At 38.4% G+C, this 17296-nt stretch overlaps 1 protein-coding gene across 1 annotated transcript in view; it reads right to left on the reverse strand.

Annotated features, from left to right (window-relative positions):
- The window catches only part of PLA2G4A (phospholipase A2 group IVA), a 121178-nt gene that overhangs the window by 88588 nt on the left and 15294 nt on the right, over window positions 1-17296 (reverse strand). Inside the window, exon 2 of the mRNA XM_036442178.2 lies at window positions 10642-10744. Coding sequence (XP_036298071.1) covers window positions 10642-10674 — 33 coding nt within the window. The 5' untranslated portion in view covers window positions 10675-10744. The remainder of the gene's footprint in view (window positions 1-10641; window positions 10745-17296) is intronic.

Consider the following 17296-nt stretch of genomic DNA (forward strand, 5'->3'; position numbering starts at 1 on the left):
ACTTCCTCAACTTGATAAAAAAAAAAATAAATCTAAAACCAATATACTTAATGGTGTGAAAGAAAAAAGCCACATGCTAACTTGGCAAGCTCAGGGAAGCCTGTGTGGCAGTCTTGCAAACCCAGAGACCTAAGATAACCACAAAAGATGGTTTGAAAATTAAATATCTAACAGGTTATAGTAGGTAGTCATGTCCCAGATATTCTCCCAGACAAAGATCAACTTTGATCTTTTTACTGAGCCCATTTGCCTTTTTGCCTCTAAGATAACATATCTGTGAGATGTCTGGGTAACTTGTAACTTCCCTTTTTCCGGAGCCCCTGGGGAACAACCAAATATGCTGGGCGCCAGGACAGATGCCTCAAATTCCTTCTTTATCATGTTAATTGTTCCTGCACTCACCTGAGTACACCTCCATCATTTTACTTTTTATCCAATCCCAGGACTTTCCCACCGCTTTGCCTTCTCCCACCTCCTTACTCCATCACTAATGAATTTCATGTAACCCACCTATGTCCCTCCTTTGATTTCGGTGTATAAATAAAGAAATGTAACCCGCCATTCTTCGGAGCATTATCTCAATCGGTTGAGTTTCTGCTTCCCGGCATATGTCGACAGTTTTGGCTCAAATAAACTCATAAAAAAAATTCTTTACAGATTTCAATGGTTTTTTTCGTTAACAATGGCATAAAACTAAAAGCTTTCCTATAAAGAATAAGAATAAGACAAGGATATTTGCTTTTCCCACTCCTTACTTAGACTAGGTGTCTAAGTAAATGCAGTAAGACAAGAAAAAGAAATAAAATATATACAAATTGTGAAGGAAGAAATAAAACTTTGTCACAGATGGCTTCATTGTCTATGTAGAAAACACAATAGAATTAATTTTTAAAAAAATACATTTTATTGATTTTTTACAGAGGAAGGAAAAGGGATAGAAAGTCAGAAACATCAATGAGAGAGAAACATCGATCAGCCGCCTCTTGCACACCCCCTACCAGGGATATGCCCACAACCAAAGTACATGCCCTTGACCGGAATCGAACCCAGGACCCTTGAGTCTGCAGGCCGATGCTCTATCCACTGAGCCAACCCAGTTTCAGCAAATAAAATTAATTTTTAAAACTTCTGGAATTAAGTAATTATATAATAGCAAGGTTGTAGAATATACGGTTAATATGCAAATATCAATCTTTTTCCTATATACCAAAAATGAACAAGTGGAATTTGAAATTTAAAACATAGTAACATTGTCCTAACCAGTTTGAGTCAGTGAATAGAGCATCAATCCTTGACTGCAGGGTCCCAGGTTCAATTCCAGTCAAGGCTTGATCAGATGATTACTAATAACATATACTGAGAAAGATATTGTTATTATAAGGATTCATTGAGTATAAGCCCTACGTTAAACATTCTAGTAGATGTAAATTTTCATTTAATTTTCCCCAAAACTCTATAAAATAGGTATTATTACTTACATTTAAGGATGAGTTGTGCTCGCTAAAGTGAGACTCTGAGTGTCTAATTTCCCAGCATCTCATAAACATTAAAAATTAAACTTGATTTATAATCCAATCTTGCTGTTCCCAATGTTTTACTTTTTCTATATTCCTTTACTTGCACAGAGAATAATAATACCAATACCAATACCAATACATTTAATAATAATAAAAAAAACTGTTTCCATTTATTAAAGTGATATAGAAAGTTACAATCTATTCTGTCTATTGTATCTGTAGTGGATCTGAACTCTATTAATTGGATTATTTTATCTATCATTCAACTCTGCATTTAAATTTGCCTTTATTGGCCAAAACCGGTTTGGCTTAGTGGATAGAGCGTCGCCTGCGGACTGAAAGGTCCCAGGTTCGATTCCAGTCGGCATGTACATTGGTTGCAGGCACATCCCCGTTGGGGGGTGTGCAGGAGGCAGCTGGTCGATGTATCTCTCTCATCGATGTTTCTGGCTCTCTCTATTCCTCTCCCTTCCACTCTGCTAAAAATCAATAAAAATAAAAAATAAAAAACCTTTCTGTTTAAAAAAATTTTTGCCTTTATTTCCATCAGCCTCGATTCTGTCTTCTTAACATTGTAAAATGAAATACTATATGGAGCAAACCAACCATCTTTTTGGTTTTTACAAGTTCATTTTGAAAACACCATGTATCTTAAGAAAATTATTTTCAAAACAGAAGTATCAAAATTATACCAATCTCTAGGAGCGGTAAAGAGAATATAAAGTAAGTACAAATTCTTAGGAAAAAAGTGCTCAGTTTCAATCAATGACCATCCAAATACTTTTTTGACAATCCTTGCCATGTTCCTGGGGGCCAATATCACATAACATTTCAAAGTAGGATGAGCAGGGCTAGCTTCTGACCTGCATAGGAGACTTTTCATTACGTCTCAGGGATAGCGCCAGAGGAGATGGTATTATTGAATCCACAACAGTGTTCCCGGGGAAACTAATGACTCAGCACAATGCTAGTTGATAGTTGGCCAAAAGAGATGCCATATTTCAATTGAGATGTCAAATATAAGCTCAATATACTGGCTTAGTCACCAAGATTAAGTCTTGCCTTCAGGTCTTAGATTACCTTACTTTAAGGGTCTTTCTTCATCTATAATCTTTTCCATAGACCGCAACTCTATTTCTTTTCAGTATTACAATAACCCAGTCATCACGAAAACAGCTACTATATTAAATTCATTCTGGAGAATTATATTGACATCTGTAACTAAAATGATTAGACATTGGAAAAAAGAATCGGTCAATGTATACAAAATCAATTTGATGATTTTCTTAATCTGTTAAAAGTCCCACTGTTAAAAAAAAAAAAGAACCAAAAAGAACAATCACAAAACAAATCTGATGGAGGAGAATGTAGATTCTGCAGGAAAATATATTTTTTCCTCCAATTAAAACTAAAGACTGCTTCTATGATAAAGACTACAGAGTCTCAGTACTGAATCAGACATTGTGATCTCCACAATCAGCAGCAGGCAATTCAAACAGGTCTCAGAAAGGTTTTTCAAAAAGTGGCTGCATTGATAGCATCCAAGAGGCATGATACTTTTTAAAATAGATACTTTGCCCTAACTAGTTTGGCTCAGTGGATAGAGCATCGGCCTGTGGACTGAAGGGTCCCAGGTTCAATTCCAGTCAAGGGCATGTACCTTGACTGTGGGCATATCCCCAGAGGGGGGTGTGCAGGAGGCAGCTGATTTATGTTTCTAACTCTCTAACCATCTCCCTTCCTATCTGTAAAAACAAAAAACAATAAAATATATTTAAAAAAATAAAATAGGATACTTATTTCACCAGGTTTCACTTCCTGGTGTGGAGTTTCATTCTAATACATTTAAGACATACAGGAAGTATGTTACTATTCTCCCACATTTTATAAGAGGAATCACTTTATATATTTGTAATCTATAGTGCTATCTAAACTTGCCATGTTCCTAGGGGCCAATATTATGGATTAGCTATTTACACGAATAATCCTAATGTCCAAAACACCTGATTTAACAATAGAATATGTTAGTTCTAGCAGACACAATTGAAAGAAAATCACATGTAGCCACTATGGAAAACAGTGTGGAGTTTCCTCAAAAAATTAAGTATGGAACTGCCATTTGGCCCAGGGAGCCCACTTCTAGGAATATATCCTAAGAATCATGGAACACCACTCAGAAAGAAAATACTCAGTTTTAATCAATGACAATCCAAATACATTTTTGATAATCCTTGCCATGTTTCTGTGTGTCAATACCACATAAAATTCCAAGCTAGGATGATCAGGCCTACCTTCTGACCAGAATAGGAGACTTTTCATTATGTTTCAGGGATAGTGTCAGAGATGATATTATTGAATCCACAACAGTGTTCATGGCAGCATTATTTACAAATAGCTAAGATCTGGAAACAGCCCAAGTGACCAGCAATAAATGAATGGATAAAAAAAACCCACAAAAAACAAAAAAACAAAACAAAACAAAAAAACAACTGTGGTACATTTACACAACGGAATACTAGGCAGCTGTAAAAAAGAAGGATCACTTAACTTTTGAGACAGCGTGGAGGGACCTGGAGAGTATTACGCTAAGCGAAATAAGCCAGTCAGAGAAAGACAAGTATCACATGATCTTAAACTGACGAACAAAATAGATCCAGAGCACGGAACAGACTGACAAATCTCAGAGAGAAAGGGGGAGGAGAAGCCTCACCAAATGCAACCATGCTCATGCCTTGATCGTGGACTTTCCAGCCTGCAGAACTATGAGAAATAAATTTATGTTGGTTTTAAGCTATCCATTCTTGTGGCCTTTTGTTATAGCAACTCTAATGAATTTAAGACATGATGTATATATGTATGTCTGTTTGTATGTATCTCCTATTAATTCTGTTTCTCTGGAGAACTCTGACTGATATAGTAACACAAAACTAAAACTCTGGGAAGGCCTTAATCACCACAAAACATAGCAGTGATCCAGGAGAACACAGAAACCAGAAAGGTGAGCCCTATCTTGCCAAGGGGGTGTTTGCTGAGAAGAGGAATCTTAGAAACTGAGCAGCCTTTAAGGATCATGAGCCTTCTAAAGATAAGGACTCTAAGAAACCATCCCCTTGTTTCAAGTTGAAAACTCCATGGACTGTACCATAGGAATAATTATAATTAGCCCCTCCATGTCTGACAGCCCAGTTTAGTGTCATCGAGGGAGCCCAGAAAACAGCTAACCTACAACTGGGGTTACATCTGTCCCAGACTTCCAGCTTCCCTGGCAGCCTGAGAGAAGCAAATAAAATGATCTCTGAAGGATTATTTCTATAGATAATTTTTTATGATCATGTTTAGTAAAGTCAAAGATAAATTAGGAGCATGAGGAGGTAGGACTCCAAGAGAACAAACCAGCACAATTAATTAATGGGCACAAAAACAGACCCACCCAAGAAACAGCCACACTGGAGTTCAAGGAAATGGAAGTTGAGCTTAACTATGACCATATGGAACTGAAAACTATTTTTTTTTTTAAATGGCTGAGAAAAAATTTTAAAGAACCAAATAGAAATTCAAGAACTGAAAGGTAAACTTGGGTGACTTTCTAGGGCTTTTTGACCTATGATCTGTGGTGGAAAAGCAGAAACCTGAATGTAACTTTAAATAACTTTGGCCAAGCTGGCATAGCTTAGTGGTTGAGCATTGAGTTATGAACCAGAAGGTCATGGTTCAATTCCCAGTCAGGGCACATGCAGGTTCAATCCGCAGCATGGGGATTTCTAAAGAATGCTTTTGTACACATAATTTATTTATTTTTTTTTTTTACAAAATTCCTGTGAAACAGACACAGCAGGTACTATTCAGACCCTGTTTTCCTGCACACAGCAGCTAAAACCCAGAGTTCAAGTGCTCATGAGCACGTAACTGAAGCCAAAACTGCCATTGGAACACTAGTTCTTTGATTACTGACTCAGCGTTTCCCCCCACCTCTGTTGCCGTAATAATCTAGAATAATATCTTCATAATTTTTTTTTGGTAAACTTTCCCATCATCCCACAATGGCATTTTTTCAAAGGCCCCTGTATGGAAGCAGGCGGTCATGCTGGTGTATCCGAATGTCTGTCTGTCTGATGTGAAGACGGCCTTTGTTTCTGTGGACGAGGGGCAGTGCCCCTGGACTGCTCAGAGGCGGTGGGAAGAGGTGTGGCTTTGTTTTCTTTTCACTCCAGGAAAGTGACTCATGTTTTTAGAGTAAAAAGATGGAAATTTTTATAAATATTTTATTCTTTGCAATGATCTATCCTTGTAATGTGGAGGTCTCCCTGGCCCCAAAGGACTTCAGTAAGTCCTGGAGACACAAATAGTCCGCAAGTTGGAAGCACTGAACTTTGCCATATAGCTATCACTCTATTTTCTACCACATTCTTTTTTTAGAACTATATATATATTGGTTTCAGAGAGAAAGAGAGAAGGAGAGAGAGAGAGAGAGAAACATTGATGAGAGAGACACATCCATTGGCTGCCTCCTGCAGGCACCTTACTAGGATCGAGCTCACAATCTAGGCCTGTGCCCTGAACTGGGAATCAAACCCAGGACCTCCTGGTTCATAGGCTAATGATCAACTACTGAGCCACTACAACTGGGCTTCTACCACATTCTTGAAAGCTGGTATCACTGGGAGCAAAAGAACTTGCTGGCTGAATCTGCTGCTTCAGTCAACAGGATTCTCCAACATGTCACTGCATCACAGACAGGACCAGGAGTCAATCCTGTGTGCCTCGAGGCAGTCGAAACTGTGTTGGCCCGTCTGGCCCTGTTCATGACTAACTAGCTGGCTTAGCTTTCCCCACTTTCCCTTTTTACTAGAACTGATCTGTGCCGAGTGTGCTCGTGTATATGTTTTGAAAAGTATCATTCTGTGCTGAAGCCGTTTTGGCTCAGTGGTAGAGCGTCAGTCTGCGGACTGAAAGGTCCCGGGGTTCGATTCCGGTCAAGGGCATATACCTTGGTTGCAGGCACATCCCCGGTGGGGGGTGTGCAGGAGGCAGCTGGTCGATGTTTCTCTCTCATCGATGTTTCTAGCTCTCTATCTCTCTCCTTTCTCTCTGTTGAAAATCAATAAAATATATATATTTTTTAAAAAGTATCATTCTGTGAAAACTGCAACAGGGAATGTCACACACAAAAATTGGCATACACAGAGCACACAGTTTTTTCCTACATACACAGCAAGAACGAGAAGAATTGAGAAACCTGTAAGTCTCTTAGGATCTCTTCATTTAAAATGGTGACAAATTGAAATACTGATTGAGTGTCCAACTCCAATGTTGGGGAAGGTAAAGAACATGTGATAGGCATGTGGTTTTCACATACTTCTCTGGAGGTTGGGGCTGAGAAAAATGAGTCTGCATACAGAAGATACAGAAAACTTAATCACTATGAAAAAAAACAACTGAAAAGAATATAAAGTTATTGTTGAAATTCATCTATAGAAAAACCGTAACTATGAAAGGAAAGTAGGATACTGTTTTCAAAAAACAACAGTTATCGCATTTTAAACCCTCATTATATGCTTATCACAAGGATAAGACTTTAAAAAGAAGGAAAAGTATAAATTGAAAGTAAAAGGCTGCATATAGTAATCAAAGAAACTAGAAGGGATTATATTAACAAAATAGAAAGTAAAATTGAAAACAAAGTCATTGTTAGAGATTTTTAAAAAAGGGCCATTTATAACGATAAAATATCAATTAAACAGAAATATATACAATTCAGAAGTTAGATGCACTAATAAAATCTCTTCAAAATTCATAAAATAAAATAAAAAATGAACTATATTTTTGTATTTGAAACATAGATCAAAATAGACAATATGCTGGTCCATAATCATTACAAACAAAAATTATGCAGAAGTACAACTGGCATTACTTATAGATAACAGAAATGTGTAAGCTGAAAACCCAAAAGAATCAACAACTAGAATTATAAAGAAACTCAATAAATTGACTGTATCTACAAAAAAGTCCATTGTATTTCTATATAAATATAATAACTAATCAGAAAATTAAATTTATAATTATCTTTAGAGTGACACTAAAACATCAACTATTAAGAAGTACATCTAAAATAAAGAAACAAAAGATTTCTCACTGAAAATTATAATACATTACTGAGACAATTAAAGATAATCTAAGTAACATTTGTTTTGGATTAGATTCATGGGTTGTTAATAAATTGGAAGATGCAATATTGTTATCATTTTCATCCCTTCCCTAACTGATCTATAGACTTAAAACAGTACCAATAAAAATCTCAGCAGTTATGTGTGTGTGTTTGTATGTAATTGAAAAATTGATTCCAAAATTTATATGAAAATACAGAGTACTGAAAATAGCCAATACAATCTCCAAGAAGAAAAAATTGGAGAATTTACGTAGACGCATTTAAAGCTAGAGAAATAAACATAGATTGGTACTGGGCAAACACAGATTGAATGACTAACAGAACAAAATAGAAATCAAGTCACATATATGGCTGTCTGATTTTCAGCAAAGGCACCATAGTCATTCAGTGAGGACTTGACAGTTATCAGTAGACTACATAAATAGTTTATAGTATATACAAATAATAAAATACTACTAGATGGCAATATAAAGATCCTGCTACTGCAAAAATATGAATGAGACACACAGATATAATGTTGAATACAGACATCTATATGAAGTTCAAGAACAGCAAAACTTATCCTATATAATAAAAACCTAATATGCTAAGTGTCTGAATGGATGTTCAACCAATCAAAGTGTAATATGCTAATGATATGCTAAGGCCACTCAATGGCTCGCTATGACATGCACTGACCACCAGGGGGCAGACAGGTGACTAGTCAACCAGTAGTTATCACATGCACTGACCACCATGGGGAAGACACTATGACCAAAATTTATATGAAAAAACAGAGTACTGAATACTGAAAACAGAGTACTGAATAATCTAAATAACTAACGGGATTAGTTTTGTGTTGTTTTTTTCAAAGCTTGTGTGTCTTTTTTTTTTTTTTAATATATATTTTATTGATTTTTTTACAGAGAGGAAGAGAGAGGGATAGAGAGTTAGAAACATCAATGAGAGAAAAACATCGATCAGCTGTCTCCTGCACACTCCCCACTGGAGATGTGCCCGCAACCAAGGTACATGCCCTTCACCAGAATCAAACCCAGGACCATTCAGTCCGCAGGCTGACGCTCTCACCACTGAGCCAAACTGGTTTTGGCTAACAGGTTTAGCTTTGTCATGATTTGTAGCCTACTTTACAATCAACACCAGCAATATTCAGTAGGTTAGCTTGCTGCTGGGGTCCAGCAGATCAGGACTGAACAAAATGGGCCAGACATGACTTGGAGTCCTCCTGTAGTTCCTCCCTGGCAGGCCAACCTTCTGCGTCTCTCCCTGGCCCCAATAAACCTGGCCTGCACCCTCTTGCAATCTGGGACCCCTTGGGGGATGTCAAGAGCCAGTTTTGGCCTGATCTCACAGGGTGAGAGTTGCTCAGCCAGAAGCCAGACTCACGGCTGGTGAGCACAGCAGAAGTGGTGGGAGCATCTCCTGGCAGCGCTAAGGGAGTGGGCCTAACCATCAGTCAGAAATTTCCCAAGAGCTTCCGGATTCTGAGAGACATTGCCTGAGTGCACAACTTTTATGCATCAGGCCTCTAGTGAATAATAATAGAAATCAAATATTGGTTACCTTTGTGGAGTTTGACTGGAAGAGACATGAGCAACTCTTTGGGGATACTTATAATGTTGTGTATCTTTACCTAGATGATGGTTGCATGTGTGATATGTTATATTTCAATATTAAAAAGTCAAATAGAAAGAGAAGCTTTCAAAGAAAACTGAGAAGGAATCAACAGCAAGAAAACAAGAAACTGAAACAGAACCAGAGAAAATTGAGAAGACTTTCAAGAAGAGGTGAATAAGCAGCAGGGGTAGAGGTAGGAGTTAAAGGGGGGAACTAATGAGTTTATTTAATTCACCAAAGATGCCCTTACTGAGACCTTTTTGTAAAGTGGAAGAACTGAGATCAGTTTTCAGTCATTCAAGTTGTGAATGAAGAGGAAGAAGGAGCTGCAAAGAATCCTAACAAATCAATCCTTGCTATCTGAGCAGGGACAGAGAAAGGATGGTAGCCAGAGAGGGATGTGGGGTTAAAGAACGGTGTTTCCTTTTAAGTAAAAATGAAACGGTGGATCCTTAATATCCATAACATTTATTTCTAGTCTCTATAAACCTAACTGGATCCCTAGTGTTAAATTCAGCAAAGAAATTTCTCCTCTTTTATTTAATTTTTATCATATGAAAAAAGGTATACTTCCAATGAAGTTTGGAAAATTATATCCTAAAATTTGAATCACTCAACTTTTTTACTAAAAATAAAGCATCCATAGAAAAGTTTGCTTAAATATTTCTAAGGGAAAGGTTACAGAATCAATTACCCTGGAAATGCCTATCAAACTTGCAACTCAATGGTTATTTAATCTTGCCCTAGCTGGTTTGTTTCAATGGATAGAGCATCGGCCTGCAGACTGAAGGATCCTGGGTTCGATTCCCATAGAGCACATGCTCAGGTTGTGGGCTCGATCTCCAATAGAGGGCATGCAAGAATCAGCCAATCACTGATTCTCTCTCATCACTAATGTTTCTATCTCTCTCCCCCTCTCCTGAAATCAATAAAAAATATATTTAAAAAAATAGTTTCTATTATCTTCTCCCCACCAATTCACATGATGGATATAACTATGCACGCTGATAATTGCTAGGTGATCACTACATTTTTCTTGTTCCATGTAAGTTCAATACTGTTGCAGATGTTTTGGTATTTTTTCTCTCTGAGTACCTCTTTTTAGGGAAACTTGCTGTGATGAAAAGAAGAACTGGGTACATTTTATCATGATCTATAGCCTATCTATACCACATTAAGCTCATAGAGTTTCATTAAAAAAAACAAACAAACAACAACAACAAAAAAAAAAACAGGGTTTGCCATAGAGTTTTACTTTACAATCAACACCAGCAATATTCAGGCAAGAAGTATACAGGTCTTCCTCCCATAAAAAGTATATACAAACAGCAAATGACTTACTATAATGTGCTGATAAGGATCTATAAATGACATTCTGGTTTCAACTACAGGAAAGCTCTTCACACTTCAAAGGCCTTCACTGGCACTCTAGCTTCGTTACAACCTACAAAATAAACAGTCATTGTTAAGCTTCCTCTTGGATGTAGTTCCAAGACTCGAATGATGATGGGTATGAACCGTAAGACGGAAAAGGATACCCAAGGGGACCAGCTAGACTGAGTCCCCTAATTGTGTCTCAGAGATGGTTTACACATAGAACTTAGGGAAAGGACAAACATTATTTTGATGGTACTGTTTCATTTCCATATTTATTTGTTCAAATTTATTCTGTGAGTAATTATTAAGAAACTCCAGGACTCCTTTGAATTTTCCAAGTGTTTTATGAGAAATTCATTGAAATTACGGAAAATGCAAATTATTTCTTGTACTGTTTATTTAAAAAAAAGCCACATGCCATTGTTTGCTTTCTCAGTTGGGGCAGTATTATGCAAATTCATGATAAGAAAGGAATATTTTTTTCCCCCTTAGCTATTTGTTAAGAATTTAAAAAATATATTCATGCTTAATTTCAACAGTAGTGCTGACATTTTAAAGGAGAGATTTGTTCATTCTAAGAAACCAGTTTAATTTGGGAGCAGTTAAGTAAGAGACATTGTAATGAAAAAAACTCGCAATACTTTTTTTTTCTACAATTATTACCGTCCCCCATTATGAACATCCCCTATCAGAGTGGTACATTTGTCACAACTGAAGAACCTACATGGGCAAATAGTCATCTAAAGGATATAGTTTACTTTAGGATTCACTTGATGCTGTACATTCTATGGGCTTTGGAAAACGTATAATGGCATGCACCCATTATTAGTGTCATAAAAGTATTTGCACTGCTCTAAACACCCTCTGTCCTCTTCCTATTCATCCTTCCCTGCCCCCACCCCTGATCTCTGGCAACCACTCACATTTCTACTGTGTCCTTAGTTTCCTCTTTTCCAAAATGTTATATAATTGGAATTATACAGTATATAGGTAGCTGTGGAGAGCGGCTACAGAGTTTGGACAGATTCAAGCCTTGGGCTGATGAGAGGGCACAGTCCTCTTATAGCCACATGCAAGTCCCAGCTTGGTGGCCCTCCCAGCACAATTATAACCAGTTGTAAGCTTGAATCTATGGTCCGAACATATGGCCCCACGTGCCTGAGTGATGTGGGCTTGATACAGTTCAGGTGCATGTAATTGATTAGAATTGAAACCCATGAGAATGTTGTAAACATCTTGACCACGCCCTTACTTTGCCTCCTGGCATCTGGCTATAAAATAAAGGCAGGGCTTGTAGTCCACGACGCTGTCTCTCCATCCGGAAGCAGTGTTCCACCCAGACCCAGCTTTTATTCTCTTGTCTGTCTTTTCTCAATCATTCACCGCCCCGTCTCAGGGTCACTGAACCTGGCATGGCACATACTTAGTAACATGCATTTTAAGTTTTCTCCATGTCTTGTTATGACTTATTTATTTTTAACTTATTCCATTTCTACATGTACACAGTGTATTTATCTGTTCACCTTCTGAAGGACATCCTGGTTGCTACAAAATTTTGGTGATTGTGAATAAAGCTGCTACAAACAAAATCTTGCCACTTGTGAATAGCTGCTAGTAACATTTGTGTGCAAGATGTTGTGTGGAGATAGTTTTCAACTACTTTGGTAAATATGAAGGAGTATGATTACTGGACTGTATGGTAAGAGTATGTTTAGTTTTATTAAAAAACTGCTAAATTGTCTTCCGAAGTGGCTGTACTGTGTTGAATTCCCATCAGCAATGAATGAGAGTCCCTGTTGCTCCACATTCTCACCAGCATTGGATAGTGTCAATGCTCTGGGTTTTGGACATTTTAAAAGGTGTATAGCCGAAACCGGTTTGGCTCAATGGATAGAGCGTAGGCTGGGGGACTGAAAGGTCCCAGGTTCGATTCCGGTCAAGGACATGTACCTTGGTTGCGGGCACATCCCCAGTAGGGGGTGTGCAAGAGGCAGCTGATCGATGACTCTCTCTCATCGATGTTTCTAACTCTCTATCTCTCTCCCTTCCTCTCTGTACAAAATCAATAAAATATATTAAAAAAAAAAGAAAAAAAAGAAAAAAGGTGTATAGTAGTATGTCATTGTTATTTTAATTTCCACTCCCTGATGACCTATGATGCAGAGCACCTTTGTACATGCTTATTTGCCGCCTGTAATATTTTCATTGTTGGGGTGTCAAAATCTTTGTTCACTGAAGCAGCATAAGTTGATGAAACCACTGGATATGGGAGCAGAAAGACTGTGATTCAAACTCCAGTTTCACATTCTATAAGACTACTCTGCCATAAATGTGAAAAGCACTATCTTAAACGTTGTAGTAAAGGCATTCACAAGTGGCAAGAGTTCATTACTGTGCAAGGCACCTGTACAACTATAGATACTAAATGCATTTAAGCTCCCATTTTCTGATCAAGATTACAGGCACTGACCGCTAATAACTACTACACAGTTACTTTGAAAGATGTACTGTAATGTTGTAATTCCTGTTGTGACTAGAATCTTGGAAAATGTTTGATGGATTGGTCATTCAACAAATACCCATAATCTCTTTTGCACTCTGCAATGTGCTCAAGAGCAAATGGCTAACCAGACAGATGTCTATCATGAAATTTTGTGGCTCTATAAATTTGTTACTGCTACGATTGGTAGGAAACTCAAGAAGTAAACAATGGTGACAATGGAAGTTATTCTCAAAAAAATTTCCATCTTAAAAGCAGTGCAATGACAGTGGCATAGCAGAAGAGCATCTGCTAGGACCCCCAGACTTTCAATTCAAAAACAGTGGCTTTACACAAGAGATCCACTTAATTTCGGTTAGGCACTGGGGATGCAATAATGCATAAGGCATGGCTTCTGCCTTCAATAGCATAATAAGGTAATCTAGGCATGGCATCAAATGCAGCCTGGAATGATACTCCTTGCTCACATGTTGATAAAAGCAATGCCATTTTCTATGATTAATGTTTAGAGTTGGAAAGGAATCTTGGAACTACTCCTCTGTGAAAATAGTTTCAATGATTTCCTATTCTTTTACTACAAAATCAGAAATCCTCAACATGGCCTACAACTGTGGTTTTCTTATTTATTTACTGCAAACCAAAGCAGAAAAAAACTTTTATATCACAATACACAAATATATATATATATATATATATATATATATATATATATGTGTGTGTGTGTGTGTGTGTGTGTGTGTGTGTGTGTGTATGTGTGTGTGTGTACCCTGCTCTTTTGGATCTATTTCATTTATTACATCTAGTAGCAGCCCTCCAAATTGATTTAAAAGACTTCAAGATTGGATTTTTGTCTTCTTCCCCTTATCCCCAACTCTCCTCTTTTCTTTCAGTGTGACAGCCATACTGTTTTCTCTCTTTTATTCAAATGTGACATACTCTCTTCCACTATCCATGTAAACTACTTCCATCTATCCCTTTTTTATTTAAGACATAACTACTGTTCTGTCAAGCATTCCAGGATCTGGAGAGGCAAACATAAATGAATTAGATGCATTTCCTATTCCTTTGGAACTTACATTTTTAGAGGGCAGTCAGAAAACAATGGATCCAAAAAGTGTCTGGAACTATCAGAAATAAAGATGTACGAAATGGTGGGAAAAAAGAAGAAGAAGAAGAAGAAGAAGAAGAAGGAGGAGGAGGAGGAGGAGGAGGAGGAGGAGGAGGAGGAGGAGGAGGAGGAGGAGGAGGAGGAAGGAGGAGGAGAGGAGGAGGAAGAAGAAGAAGAAGAAGAAGAAGAAGAAGAAGAAGAAGAAGAAGAGAAGAAGAAGAAGAGCAGAACTTGAGAGTAACCTGAGGCCTGAGATCTGAAACAGAGCTGGCCACAGAGGGTGGAGAGGGAGTGGGTTTAGAGTATAGTGTTCCAGGCAGGCCTTTTGAGGAATTGGGAGAAGAGGAGTGGCTGGTGAATGGTCAGCAAAAGCAAATATAGCTTCCGATGACGTTGGAAACAGAGGTGGGGCAGATCATGTAGAGCCTTTCAGGCAACTATTGTTCACCCAAATAAAGCTTAAATGCCACCTGCACAGAGACGCCTTCCATGACCTGCAGGGTAGGCGTGGTCTGCCTGTTACTGGTTTCATTTGCTCTTTGCAATTCTTCAAGACTTTCATTGCACTTATATTTTGTCTGCCTTTCCTAATGAACTAAAGATGCATAAAGCTAGGACCATGTTTATCTTGGTCCCTACAGTTTTCCCCAGTGTCTGCTGCAGTGCCTAAATTATAGAAACTTCAGGATAGATATTTGTTGCATGGATAGATAGATGGATAAATGTTAGTCAATGACAGGCTTATACAGGAAGGAAATTCATATAATAATACTGGCATTCTACTTTGATATCTGTCTTATCCACACCTAACTATTCTTAATATCAAAGAATGTTAAATACTGATCTCTAATTAAAGACATAAGCAGAACAAGTGAAATTCCAGAAGGGATGAGATGAGTAATCAAAATATTTAGAGGAAATGTGTTGCTGGTGCCCAAAATTTGCTGGCAGCGACTTTGTCCTCCCATTTCCAACAGCTCCATCATAACCACTGGGTTCACGTCCTCACTATTAACCATAATATAACTATTGTATCTTGCAGCAAGACCTGGATGGATGCTCCCCTAATATTAAAGCCCAAATCAGAAAATATCATTAAGACAGCTAACTGTCCAGGTCTACTAGGTTAGAAACTACATGATACATATTAAATTAACATGATTCATGACAATGAATCTTAGACAAACTCTCTTTTGTTCTTTAAATGCGCGCAAAGTTAGGACTTTTCCTACCTTGCTGAAACCTCAGTCAGCCTCAGAACTTTTCTGTTAACAATTATGTTGTGTATACACACACACACACACACACACACATATAGGTATAGATATATAGATATACAAAAATGAATTCAGATATTAAAATACTGGGCCTATGCATTCATCCAAAATTAAGTTTGATTTATAATTGAAGGGTTTTTTTGTTTTGCTTTTTTTCTTCCCCAAGCTAGAGCCTATAGGGAAGGGAGTCTTTGATTTCTCCATTCCTCCTCACCCACCTCCCAAGCTTGATAACTCTGGTTTTTAACTCCTCATGGTTGGAGAATGTTGAAGGGAAAGTAAAGTTGCTACTTCACTGTACTATTTATAGGCTAGCTTTGTGACCTCTGGGCCTGGTGCATGTTAAGGCTGATTCTTTCTCTCATTGATGTTTTGTGGATTTTTTCTGAGATCTCTTCCCCTGAATTATTTGACATGCAACAATACATCTTGTTGTAGCTGGGGTCCCGTGCTTTCCTCTACAACCCCAAAGCATCCTGCAGTCCACTTCCACAGGTCTGAACAGTAGTTACAAAATAGTCATGGGGATGTAAACTACAGCATAGGGGATATAGTCAATAATCAATAATATGGTAATAACTATGTCTGGTGCCATGTGAGCACTACATTTATCAAGGGGGATCACTTCATATCCAATATAATAAAAGGCTAATATGCAAAAGACCAAATGATGCAACAACTGGGACAACTGAACAACCGGTCGCTATGACATGCGCTGACCACCAGGGTTGTGTGTGCGGAACATGGCAGGTGTTGGCCGCAGTGGGATGGTGGAGCAGGTGAGTGGGGGTCCCAGACCAAAGCGGAGCACCAGTTGGTGTCATTGGGGCGAGCCTCTGGTGGTTACTGAAAATTCTTTGCTCCTGTTTGCCATGGTGCCGCCCAGGACTAGCACCGGCCCTGCTCACACCCAGTGCCGGTGCCTGGCGCCAGTCCTGATCACTCAGTGCTATCAGCAGGTTTGAGCAGTGGCTTCTGGCCCTGATGGCCCTGAGGGCTTCTGCACCTCCCCCTACTCCTGAGGGGCAATCAAGGCAGCGGCTGCCACTCACACCCATGCTGGCACCAGCCCCAATCACTCCATGCCATTAGCAGATGCGAGCAGGGCCTGTGCCATATGTGTGAGGGGGCAGCAGCGGGAGCAGGGCTGCCAATAAACAGGGGCCCTGGTGCATGGCAGGAGGGGCCAAGACCCACCCCTGTACCCACCCTCGCAGCCCACAGTTCCTTGGTGCACAAATTTGTGCACTGGGCCCCTCGTATTATGTAAATATTGAACCAGTATGCTGTACACCTGAAACTAATACAAAATAATATTGACTATCAACTGTAATTGACAAATTAAAAAAATAATACAGAGAATTTTCATTCTGCACTTATGTCTGAAAGAAATAACAAAGCAGTCATATTGGCTAAAGTTCACTTTCTTCAGGATAATCACTGGTCCTGATTGTCGGACAATAATGGCCTTTTCAATTAATTACAAATATGCACCCATTCATCCTTTTTTCCCTCCTAACCTGTTCATAATAGCAGCAGATATTTTAGGTTTCCACGGAATTAAGGCATTTCTGTCAAGCTAGCCACATTAAACGAAGAAAATGCTTTTTCCCCACAATGAGCTCAGTCCTGGAAACCTTATTACAACAAGGTTGCAGAATCACCCTCATAAATGCTCATAAAACAGTATTTTAGGTTTTTTTTTGTTTTTTTATAACTAAGCTGAATAACTAT

This window comes from Pipistrellus kuhlii, unplaced genomic scaffold (genome assembly GCF_014108245.1).
Source record: "Pipistrellus kuhlii isolate mPipKuh1 unplaced genomic scaffold, mPipKuh1.p scaffold_m20_p_18, whole genome shotgun sequence".
In the NCBI taxonomy this organism is placed as follows: Eukaryota; Metazoa; Chordata; class Mammalia; order Chiroptera; family Vespertilionidae; genus Pipistrellus; species Pipistrellus kuhlii.